The sequence below is a fragment of the Silurus aristotelis genome, assembly GCF_946808225.1.
Source record: "Silurus aristotelis genome assembly, chromosome: 7".
NCBI lineage: Eukaryota > Metazoa > Chordata > Actinopteri > Siluriformes > Siluridae > Silurus > Silurus aristotelis.
Genome location: NC_139580.1, coordinates 884639 through 898036, shown reverse-complemented (window position 1 = coordinate 898036; position 13398 = coordinate 884639). Strand labels below are relative to the sequence as shown.

Genomic DNA, 13398 nt, shown 5'->3' with positions numbered 1-13398 from the left:
ACCATTCACCTTCACTGTTGATTTCTGTAAAGCTGCTTTTAGACAATGTCTGTTGTGAAAAGCGCTATAGAAATTAACTTGACTTGACTTGACTAGATTACACTCAGTTATACTGGGTGCAAGTATCAGGTGGGTCAGATCTCCCTTCTTTCACAGCAGGGTCAGGACGGCTCTCCTGTAGCTCGATGGGAGCTGACCAACATTTACACTGTCCTGTAGGACCTCTAGCACATCCTGCCCTATTGTTGCAAAGAAAGCATTGAAGAGCTCTACAGGGAGACCATCTTTTCCTGGTGCATTCTTCATACCCTGGAGAGCCTCCTGAAGCTCTGCCAGTGTCAGTTCTCTGTCCAACTCCTTGGCCACTGACTCTGTGAGCTTTGGCAGGTCTTTGAGGAAGCTCTCCTCCACCTCTTGTGCCCCTGACCTCTCGCTGCTATACCGCTTCGAATAGAAGCTGACTGTCTGCTGGTGAATTTCAGAAGGCTCTGACATGAGATCCCCTGATTCTGTTCACAAAGCATGCATGAATCTTTTCTGTCCATTCTTTTGTTCCAAACTGAAGAAGAACTTAGAAGGAGCATCCATCTCAGTGACTCTTCTAAATCGTGAGCGGACTGTACTGTGGTGTCCAACAGGTTCATTTAGGCTTTTTTGAAGGCTTCAATATGCCCTCGATTTCCTGTGGCCTCCAAACGCTGGAGTTCCATCATCTCTATTTCCAGAGCTTTCAGAGATCTGGCAATGTCTCTTGTGACATTGAGAGTGTACTGTTCACAGAAAATTTTTATTTGTGCTTTTGTAACATCCCACCACTGCTGTAGGGGATTAAAAACTGCCTTTTCACGCTTAAAACAATTCCATAAAAAATAAAAGACTTTCTAAAATTAGCATCTTCTAAAAGTGCTGTGTTAAAACACCAGTAGCTGCTCTAAAGTTTAATATTCTTTTTACTGATGGTGCACTGAACCATACAGTGATCTGAGATGCCTACAGGAAAAATAGAAAATCTTGTAAAAAAAAAAAAAAGTTATCTGATGCTTAAAACAATAAAAGTGATCTAATCTCGCCAGGGAGAGCGTGTTGTCTATGGAGTGGAGTACTGTCTCTGTTTCTTATTAAAAATTTCTTCATATCTCACAGAGATCGTGGGTCTCCACCGTCTCCCACAGGCGCTTACAGGAAGCTACATGAGGTTCTGCATGGTTTCTGTCCATATTGTCTGATGTACAATTAAAATCACCTCCCAAAACTAAAAACTCTGCAGTGCTGCAGTTAAAATAACATTATTGAGTTTGTGTAAAAAAATTATTTTCTCCACTGCACTGGTGGCGTCCACACAGATAAACACTAAAACCTCATTCTTATAAAAAACATTTACTTTTAATGAGCTCCATCTCACAACCCACTTGTGGAGCATAAACACTGATGACATTTATCATCATCCCTTCAACTTCCACCTTCACGATCATCACCCTATCAGAAACTCTCTTCACCTCCACTACACTCTTACTGTACTCTTCCTTCAGAAGATTCTCTACACCATTTCTCTTTCCATCCACACCATGATAGAACAGTTTAAACACCTCCAATGTTCCTGGTCTTACTCCATTTCCACTTGGTCTCCTGAACACACAACAAATCTACCTTTCTCCTCTCCATCATATCAGCTCCCTCTCTCCCTTTACCCGTCATAGTACCAACATTTAAAGTACCAACCCGAACCTCCACTCTCCTCCACTTCTCCTTTACCTGCCATCTCTGTAGACGTCTTTCTCCTCTCCTTCTCCTCCTTCGGCCAACAGTAGCCCAATTTCCACCGGTACCCTGTTGGCCAACGATACATGTGGCGGTCGTTGGTAACCCGGGCCTCGACCGATCCGGTATGAAATTCTTATTTGTGATCCGCATATTCGATTTGGCACGTTTTACTTCTTCATAACACAAACCTCCACATTTATCACTGGCTTGTGCCTCCCTAATGGCTGGCTTTTTTAATCCACTGGTGCATCATTTCCTGTCTCTCTCTCTCTCTCTCTCTCACACACCACAGATGTAGACTAGTTTCTGAAGCTCACAATGAGCAGGCAGAAGGCAGTAAGAAGTCTGAGGGTTAACGTGGATGAGACAGAGGGAGTCAGTGATGGAAACATGAGTGAGAACAGAGACGTTCCTGATCATCATCTTTTCTCTGCTTGTGTTCTATATGGTGGCTCTTCAGCCTGAATACATTCATTAGAGAACAACATTTAAAATTTGTTTTGTATTAATATATATATATATATTAGAGCATTATATATATTATTAACTGCACAAAATTTTTATTAACCGCTTGCATTTCTGTTTGACCATTTTTATTACAAATATAAATACATAATGTAGAGCCCTATTCCCCTTTGTCTTTATTGGAATGGGTCCTGTGTTCTCTTAGTTCTCTCCTATTTCTTAACCAACAATACCTCTGATCTGTTTCACATAAAATTAGCGACCAACACGACTTAATACAAAGAACTATAATTTAATTAAAAAAAATAAAAAATATGCAAAATAAACAGATCAACAGTATATATATATATATATTATAATGTTTCTCTAAAAATCAAAGCTTCTTACACAAATTAACAAATCCCCTTTTTTTTCGATACGTTGCAGGCCTGAATCGATGCTAGGGAGCGATGAGGAATTGATAGCTGTGGTTACCTCCATGCAGAAAGTTTTCCTCATGTCCGCAGCAGTGCAGGATGTCGCTGTGTTGAACTCTCACTTTGCCAGAGGAACCTCAGAGCATTTTCGGTAGCTCTGGGTGCTATCTGGTTCTCCTTATTGCTTCGTGAACGTTCGGTTCATTTCCATGGTCACTGAGATTCGCAGGTTTGCATTTTCCAGGCTACTCCGGCCTACAATAAATTAATAACTAAATATAAAAGAGGCAAAATTAAAACCTTCAGCGCTAAACACATTTATTCATAACTTGAGTAAGAGCAATACAATACTTGAATATGTAAATGGTCTACTTTTAATTGTACACACTCATAACAACAAAAGAATGCTGTGCTTTTCTAAAATAAAGTCAACAGAAAGCGGGCGATCTCTGCTGTCTGTCATCTACCTTCTCAAACGCATAAATGAAACAACCTGAATCTCAGTGAATATTTGCCTCACAGACATAATAAATATATAAATATAAAGCTCGAAATGTCTTTAAAATAAACAAATTCAAATCTAATACAAATATTCTTTGATTCAATAATTTGTATGAAAGTTAGAAGACATACAGTTTTTCCGGTATCACCAAATTAGCCGTCCGTGTGGAAACATAGCAAAAGTTCAGTTTGGTGTCCTGATGATTTGAACCACCATAATTATTTTAAAACATTTACAAGCATATTTAGTCTTCATGCTTTATGTTGAGTTCGGTTTCACTAATAATAAACATACATTTGCATAAAGCTTCAATATTTGTTCATGTTCATGTTGATTAGAGTATTAAACACAAAGTATTAATTCAAGGTACATTTAGAACTGATTGAAATGTGCAATTTAGTTGTGATTTCAATAAATTTAGATATTTAAATTGTGTATGTAGCCCGCTTTTATCAGGAACTGTTAACATTTAAAGGTAGGTAGGGCATTTCAGCTGTGAGTTCCAAAATCTGTGCCGAAGGCTAACAGGTTCAAAAGGGGCTCATCTTCCATCTCTACGTCTCCCCGTCCCCTTGCACTGGTGTAGTGACTGGTGTCTCCTGGAGACTGCTCTGCACTCCTGTGAACTTTTCCCGATGCAGGGCTTCTCCTAGTCCTTTTTGGCCAAGCAGGGCTTCTCCTGGGCCGGGTTTGCTGAGCAGGGCTTCTTTTGTGTGGTTAGATTCAACAAAGTACTGGAAACATTCCTCAGAGATTTTGGTCCATATTGACATGATAGCATCACGCAGTTGCTGCAGATTTTTCGGCTGCACATTCATGATGCGAATCTCCCGTTCCACCACATCACAAAGGTGCTCTATTGTTTCAGTCTAGGTAGTTTCAGTTTCACTCGAGGTGTGAATTGTGGGCAGGGCTTACTTACTTATATTGAAGGTGCTCCTGTCTGTAGCGGTTGTAGGTAGCCCCCCTTAAGCCAGTTAAGCCAGTAACGCTTAGTGTTTATCTATAAATTCTTATTTGTACTTTTTCTTTTAAAACACATTGGTTTTAAATTGGGAGATCAGTCATGTGCCTCAAACCCATCTCTGTAATCATCTCCTACAGACACAGATGTTCCCATCCACAGAACAGATGTCACATTGCCAGTAACCTCATCTACCCTCCCCTGTTGTCTCAATCTCAAACAGGGGTGGTAGGTGGGCTCTGGAATTGCCAGTCAGCTGTAAGGAAAGCTGACTTTATCACAGGCTTGGCTTCCCACTACACCTTTGACTTTCTGGCACTTACTGAGACCTGGATATCCCCACAGAACACTGCTACACCAGCTGCTCTGTCTTCTGCCTATGCTTTCTCACACGCACCAAGAGAAACCGGTAGAGGTGGTGGTACATGTCTACTTTTATTACAGAGATGGTGTTTCACACCTCTACCTTTGTCTCATTTAACCATGTCTTCTTTTGAATTTCATGCAGTTTCAGTTACCTCTCCAATCAACCTTCTCATCATTGTCATCTACTGCCCCCCTGGTCCCCTTGGAGACTTCCTAGAAGAGATGGACACACTCCTCAGTACTTTCCCCTCTGACAGCACCCCTCTGACAGTTCTTGGTGACTTCAACCTCCCATCTGACAAACTTCAGTCATCTTGCCTTGTGACTTTTCTGAATACCTTCTCCTTGACATTTAACAGCTGCCCTCCAACACACAAGGGAGGAAATGTCCTGGACCTGGTTTTTACCCGCCCTACTCCAGCTACAGACATGACTGCCACTCCACTTCCAATCTCTGATCATCACTTGAAAAAAATCACAGCTCGATGTAGACCTCGCATCTTACCGCGCACTCCTGACTAAATTTTCTTTGAAGGTCTTTTGCCAAAACTGCCTTCTACAAGGAAAAGCTTGAGGCCTCTGCACAAGATCCTCGTAAGCTTCACAACATCTCTTCACTACTCAATCCCCCTGCTGCACCTGCTCCATCCTCCCTGACTGCTAATGACTTTGCCTTCTTCTATGATGAGAAGATTAAGAAAATCTGCCAGACCTTCACTTCCTCCCCAACAACGACTACACAACACAGCCAAAAATCCAATACGTCTCTGTCAAGCTTCTCAACCTTAACAGAAGATGAGATACTGCAAGTCATCCGATATTGCAATCCCACCACCTGTCCTCTGGATCCAACTTCATCTCCACAATCATCAATGGGTCATTAACATCTGGCTATGTACCAACTTCCTTCAAGCAAGCAAGGGTACCTGCTTTGAAGAAACCTGCTTTGGATCCATCAGACATCAACAACTACAGACCGGTATCACTTCTCTCCTTTCTTTCTAAATCTCTGGAACGCACTGTTTTTAACCAACTGTATGTCTATCTCTCACAGAACAACCGCCATGATCCTAATCAGTCTGGGTTCAAAGCGGCACATTCCACAGAGACGGCCCTTTTGGCTGTTTCAGAGAAACTGCATGCTGCTCGGTCAGCCAAGCTGTCATCTGTACTTATCTTCCTGGACCTTTCTGCAGCATTTGACACAGTCAACCACAAGACACCTTTGTCAACCCTCAAGAGCCTCTGTATTTGCGGAACAGCATGGGAATGGTTTGCTTCCTACCTGGAAGATCGCTCATACCAGGTAACATGGAGGGGATCCACATCTGCCCCGTGCAGACTCACCACTGGTGTCCCACAAGGCTCGTACTTGGTCCCCTCCTTTTCTCCCTCTATACCCACTTCATTGGTGAAGTCATATCCTCACATGGGTTTTCTTATCACTGCTATGCAGATGATACTCAACTCATCTTTTCTTTCCCTCCATCAGATACCACAGCTTCCACTCAGATATCTTCCCACATGTTGCTAATGTTGCTCGTTCTTGTTGAATTCTTCTCTATAGCATCCGAACGATTCGACCATTTATGTCCACACAGGCTGCCCAGGTGCTTGTTCAGTCTCTTGTCATTTCAAGACTTGACTACTGCAACTCTTTGCTGGCAGGTCTTCCCCTGAACGCTATTCGTCCACTGCAAATGATCCAAAACGCAGCTGCACGACTTGTGTTCAATCAGCCCAAGTTCTCCCACACCACCCCACTGCTGCTCCTCCACTGGCTTCCACTAGCTGCACATATCAGATTCAAAACACTGATGCTTGCCTACATGGCCAAAAATAGATCAGCGCCATCTTACCTCAGTGACCTCATCACATCTCACACTGCACCATGCTGTCTGAGATCCTCCAGTACTGTTTGACTGGTACCTCCTTCTCTCAGAATGAGAGGTAGGTACACTTCAAGGCTCTTCTCTGTTCTGGCACCGAGGTGGTGGAATGAACTTTCCCTAGATGTCCGTATAGCAGAGTCCCTGACTATCTTCAAGCGACGACTGAAGACCTACCTCTTCCTGAAATACTTAAATTAGCACTTCCAAGCTTGTAGAATTCAAGGGTTATATTTATATTAAGTTTGTAATCTTGCGTACCAGTTATTTATTTATTACTAGAGACTCAAAGCTCACTGCGTGGGTTAACTCTGCATAGAGTTTTCCTCACTTCAGCTGTGGTTAGACAGAGCATCTGGTCACTTGGAGGAGGGGGGTCTTCCTCGCTGCCATGTTGTTCATAGAAGTCATTCAGCGCATCTGGAAGGATGGCACACAAGCACAGTCACAAGCAGGTGATGTCGTCTTGTAGTTTGTGATGGCCTCGATGCCCTGCCACATGCGCCAGGTGTCTCCATTGTCCTGGAAGTGGCCATGGATTCTCTTGGCGTGTGCGCGATTTGCCTCTCTGATGGCACGAGACAGTTTGCCCTTGCCTGTCTTTAAGGCCGTCTTGTCCCCTGTTTTGAAGGCAGAGTCTCTTGATTTTAGCATTGCATGCACCTTAACGGTAATCCATGGCTTCTGGTTGGAGCGTGTAGTGATGGTCTTAAAGATGGTCACGTCATCAATGCACTTTCCGATGTAGCTGGTCACAGTTGACGTGTACTCCTCCAAGTTGATGAAATCGCCGTTGGTTGCAGCCTCTCCGAACATGTCCAAGTTAGTGCATTCAAAGCAGTGCTGGAGAGGAGACATGGATCATGCTGGCCAGGTTCTCTTAGCACTAGATGGTATGTACACTCCGAGCACAATAGCGGTGGTGAATTCCCGGGGTAAAAAAAAAAGTACTACATCTCACAACAATAAACTCCAACAGTGATGAGCAGTAGGTGGAAATGAGACAAGGACAGAGTTCTTACACCATTCTGTGTTGATGTAAACACACAGACCGCTGCCGCGAGTCTTACCGCACAGAGCTGCATTTCTGTCGGCACGAAATGAGGTTAGCCCTTCCAGCTGAATAACAGCGTCCGGAACTCTGTCGCTCAGCCACGTCTCAGTGAACACAAAGATGCAGTGTCTGTTCTCACGCCGAGTAGCTTGTTGGAGTCTGATGTAGTCCAATTTGTTGTCTAGGGAGCAGACATTTGCCAGCAGTAGAGATGGTAGAGCAGGACGGCTAGGGTTAGCTTTTATCCTAGCCCCTGCTCGCTTTTCGCGCTTTCGCTTCCTCGCGCAGCGCTTTCGATTTCCCCTCCTCCGTCCATCAGCCGCAGGCGACACCGAGGTCAGGAGGCCTGGTTTTAAAAGCGAACAAGATACCCTAACTGATCACATTTAAAACATTTGTTTGCAGTGTCAGAGGAAACAAAGATGTTATAGTCAAAGCCCTCAATCTTGATTTGAAAACCATGTTTAGCTCTTCAAGACCTTCATTAAGAACCATAAAAACATTATACTGAAAGACACCAAGTTTTTGACCAGTGTGGATTTTCTTCATGGGAGACATGGGTTACCCTTATTGAGACAGCTCTTTCATTATTACCTCATCACTGATGAAGGGAGGGATACTGGACAGCATAACCTTTTTAGCAGGAGAAATAAGGGGAGAAACCTGTATACAGTAAAACTCTATTGTACGAGCAACTAATAGTACGAGCAAACGGAGATACGAGCTACCATGCTTGCAAAATTTTACCCTGTTTCACGAGCAAATTTCGAAGGCACGAGCAAACCCACGCTGCCGGTTTCCCGCTTTCGGCCGAGGGTCGCATCTGTCACTTAGTTGATGACGTATCACTCAGTCACTCTCATTGTTCAGTGCTGCAAAAACGTAACTTTTTTTATTTTTGTTTTATATTTTTATTTCACTAAAAATCTTGAAAAATGTCTCCCAAGACAATCATTGATGGTGCTGTGAAAACGAAAGTAATTAGAATTACATGCTCCTGAGGTTCCAGTGACCACTGTTCCTGCACTTCTTCCCTCCGGGGATCTTCCCTCTTCGTCCAGGTCTGCCTCTGGATAGTGTCCTCTTTGATTAGAGGCCACTCTGTGCAGCTGGGGACGGTTTCTCATCAACACCAGATGAGGTTTCCTCTTGAGTCTGGTCCTTTCAAGGTTTCTTCCTTCTGCATCTCAGGGAGTTTTTCCTTCACCACAGTCTCCACCGACTTGTTCATCAGAGACAAACTTACACTTATAAACAACATCTTCATTTTTATCTCCACATGATCTGTGTAAAGCTGCTCCTTTACACTTACATGCACACACGTACATGTACACACACACAGTCCTCTACACACACACTCCTCTACAATCTCACACACACACACACACACACAAACACTCTCCTCTACACTCACACACCTCTACACTCTCTCTCTCACACACACACACATCTCTACGTGCACACACACACACACACACACTCTCTACACTCACACACACTCCTCTACACACACACACACACACACACACACACACACACACACACACACACACAGTCCTCTACACACACACACACACACACACACACACACACACACACACACTCTCCTCTACACTCACACTCCTCTACACTTCCTCTCACACACACACACACACACGCGCACATCTGTATGTGCACACACACACACACACCTCTACACTCACACGCACACACGTACACGCGCACACACACAGTCCTCTACACTCACACGTACACACGCACACACACACAGTCCTCTACACACACACTCTCTCTCTCACAGACACACACACATCTCTATGTGCACACACACACACACACACACACACACACACACACACACACACAGTCCTCTACACACACACTCTCTCTCTTTCTCTCTCTCTCTCTCACAGACACACACACTCCTCTAGAATCTCTCTCTCACACACACACACACACACACACACACACACACACACACACACACACACACACACACACACACACTCTCCTCTACACTCACACCCTTCTACTCTCTCTCACACAAACACACACACACATCTCTATGTGCACACACACACACACACACACACTCCTCTACACTCACACACACACACACACACACACCCACACACACACACACACAGTCCTCTACACACACACACTCTCTCTCTCTCACACACACACACACTCCTGTAGGATCTCTCTCACACACACACACACACACACACACACACACACACACACACACACACACACACACTCCTCTACACACACTCACACACAGTCCTCTACGCTCACACACACACACACACACACACACACACACACACAGTCATTTGCATTTACATTTGCGGCATGTAGCAGACGCCCTTATCCAGAGCGACGTACAAAAGTGCTTTAAATCTCTAGTAATGAATATTACAGTGCAGTGCTGGAGGATCTCAGACAGCGCGGTGCAGTGCGAGATGTGATGAGGTCACTGAGGTAAGATGGTGCTGGTCCATTGTAGGCAAGCATCAGTGTTTTGAATCTGACACGTGCAGCTACTGGAAGCCACTGAAGGGAGCGCAGCAGTGGGGTGGTGTGGGAGAACTTGGGCAGATTGAACAGAAGTCGTGCAGCTGCGTTTTGGATAATTTGCAGTGGACGAATAGCGTTGAGGGGAAGACCTGCAAGCAGAGAGTTGCAGTAGTCAAGTCTCGAAATGACAAGAGACTGAACAAGCACCTGGGCAGCCTGTGTGGACAGAAATGGTCGAATCCTTCGGATGTTGTAGAGAAGAAATCGACAGGAGCGAGCCACATTAGCGACATGTGGGAAGAAAGACAGTTCATTGTCCATAGATACCCCAAGGTTACGAGCAGTGGCTAAAGGGGAGAGCAGAGAGTCATGAAGTGTTATTTGGAGATCTTGACCTGGAGATGAATCACCTGGGATGACCAGCAGTTCTGTTTTGCTGGGGTTGAGTTTTAGTTGGTGAGCACTCATCCATAAAGATATGTCTGACAAGCATGCTGAGATCCGAGCGGAATCTGATGGAGGGAAAGAAAAGGTTAGTTGAGTGTCATCTGCATAGCAGTGATAAGAAAACCCATGTGACGATATGACTTCACCAATGGAGTGGGTATAGAGGGAGAAAAGGAGGGGACCAAGTACAGAGCCTTGTGGGACACCAGTGGTGAGTCTGCATGGGGCAGATGTGATTCCCCTCCATGTTACCTGGTATGAGCGACCTTCCAGGTAGGAAGCAAACCATTCCCATGCTGTTCCGCAAATACCAAGGCTCTTGAGGGTTGACAAAAGTGTCTTGTGGTTGACTGTGTCAAATGCTGCTGAAAGGTCCAGGAAGATAAGTACAGATGACAGCTTGGCTGATCGAGCAACATGCAGTTTCTCAGAAACAGCCAAAAGTGCCATCTCTGTGAAATGTGCTGCTTTAAACCCAGACTGGTTCGGATCATGGACACACACACACACACACACACACACACACACATATCTCTACATGCACACACACACACACACACACACACACACACACACACACTGAATTCATTGACACACTTGACTTCCGGTGACGTAGCTTCCTGTGTTTGACTTGTTTGCCGCGAGTTCCGTGTTTGTATTTGTTTGTTTGTGTTTTTCTCTTTTAATAATCCTAAATTTTTTTTGTCTTCCTGACTTGTGCCTGTAGTCAGTTAAACTCGACTACCACTATATTCATTGTCTCTCACTTTATCATATTTGTGTACATTAACTCTGTTCGTGATTATGAGCACTATGCCGGCTGTGTGTCTGACTTTGAGCACAGGCGAGGACTCGTTCGATTTGCAAATGGTGGCGTTGGAGATGGAGGCTTTGGAGAAACAGATTCGCGAGCTGCATGTAAAGCATGCCCGGCTGCGAGAGCGGAAAGCTTCGCTGGAAACATCCCGGGCGGACGCGCACTCGTCCCAGGTAAATTCCCGGGTTGAACCTAACGCTCCCAGCACATCAACTCCGCGTGCTTCTCTGCCCAGGCCCAGCGCACCTACAACTCCGGCACCGGTGCAACACGGACCCTGGATGCGGCAGCGGCGGAAGAGACAAGCCAAGCCCCGGTCGAAGACATCTCCCCCGCCACCACTACTGGCCTTCGAGATCTCGACCGAGAACAGCTTCGCCCCTCTCCGCGAGACGGAACGCGAGACTGTGATTCTCAGAGATTCCATCGTCCGGCATGTCCGCGCTACCGGAGACAAAGGTAAGGTGCACACTCGATGTTTTCCTGGTGCTCGTGTTCTCGATGTCGCTGCACAGGTACCCGCGATCCTGAAGGAGAACTTCGGAGCAGTTGTTCTTCATGCCGGAACGAACGACTCCCGGCTGAGGCAAACAGAGATCTTAAAGAGGGATTTCAAGATCCTGGTGGCGACGGTACGCAGCACATCGCCCACAACGAGGATCATAGTGTCAGGACCTCTTCCCACTTACCAGCGAGGGGCTGAGAAGTTTAGTAGACTTTTAGCTCTAAATGAATGGTTACAGTCATGGTGTCGAGAACATAAAGTTGGTGAGTTCCAAGATGGCGCCGTTGAGGTCGGCTGCCTTCACGACTGCTCCGGCTACGTTTTCTCTTTTTTTGTTTATTCTATACTTTTATTTAAGTAGTTACACTTCCATCTACACAAGATGGACATCATTAGATATGACAGAGACACTCTTATATCTATTGGTGTACAATGCACTCACCTTTCGCCGTTTTTAAACCCGGACCCATGCTGGCCGAGCGAGTCCGCGAGGGAAATGAGCCGGCGTCAGGAACAGGCTGAGGGCACGCGCACACCGCGCTCCCTTACCTAGTATCCTGTTAGCCAACGTCCAGTCACTGGAGAACAAGCTCGACGACCTCAGGGCAAGGGTCAAGTTCCAGAGAGACATTCGGGACTGCAACCTTCTCTGCTTCACCGAGACATGGCTGAACCCAGCGGTACCGGACCACGCCATCCAGCCGGCCGAGTTCTTCTCGGTTTATCGCATGGACAGAACACTGGAGTCGGGGAAGTCAAGAGGAGGTGGAGTGTGTCTGATGGTGAACAACCACTGGTGCGACAGCGCGAGCATCGTTCCTCTTTCACGCTCCTGCACACCAAATCTGGAACTACTGACCATCAAATGTCGGCCCTTCTATCTACCTCGGGAATTCAGTTCGGTCATTGTCAGTGCCGTTTATATTCCACCTCATGCGGACACGGACACTGCAGTATGGGATTTACACGAGACAATAACTCTTCACCAAACACAGCATCGGGACGCTGCGCTCATTGTGGTCGGAGATTTCAACAGTGCCAACCTCAAGCGCGCACTACCGAACTTTCACCAGCACATCACCTGCCCTAACAGGGGCGAAAGAACACTGGACCACTGTTACACGCCATTCAAGAACAGCTACAAGGCACAATCACGTCCACCGTTTGGGAAATCGGACCATGCCGCCATCTTCCTCATGCCTGTTTACAAACAAAGGCTGAAACAGGAAGCTCCGGTTCAGAGGGAGGTCGCGCGCTGGACTGACCAATCGGTGGCCGCTCTGCAGGACGCTTTGAATGACGCAGACTGGGACATGTTCCGGCGCAGCTCTGATGACGTCAACATGTTTACGGAAGTGGTTGTGGGATTCATCGGGAAACTAGCTGATGATACAGTGCAGAAAACCACTATCAGAACGTTTCCCAACCAGAAGCCGTGGGTGGATAAAACTATCCGCGGCGCTCTGAGATCCCGCTCCGCTGCCTACAACACGGGGCTCGTCACCGGGGACATGGACGAGTACAAGGCTGCGTCTTACAGTGTTCGCAGAGCGGTGAAGGAAGCAAAGCGGCGCTACGGGAGGAAACTAGAGTCACAGTTTCAACATGGTGGCTCTAGGAACCTGTGGCAGGGACTAAGAACAATAACGGACTATAAAACACCATCTTCTAAAATGGTGAATGCGGACG

The 13398-nt window shown here is 45.9% G+C and overlaps 1 protein-coding gene across 1 annotated transcript in view; it reads left to right on the top strand.

Moving 5' to 3' along the window:
- The window catches only part of LOC310729324 (uncharacterized protein), a gene marked incomplete at its 3' end in the record, with an annotated part of 114896 nt that extends 101740 nt beyond the window's left edge, over positions 1 to 13156 (top strand). Inside the window, exons 2-3 of the mRNA XM_083547437.1 lie at positions 11033 to 11972; positions 13140 to 13156. Of these exons, the coding sequence (XP_083403563.1) occupies positions 11192 to 11972; positions 13140 to 13156 (798 nt within the window). The 5' untranslated portion in view covers positions 11033 to 11191. The remainder of the gene's footprint in view (positions 1 to 11032; positions 11973 to 13139) is intronic.
- Positions 13157 to 13398: the final 242 nt, after the last annotated feature.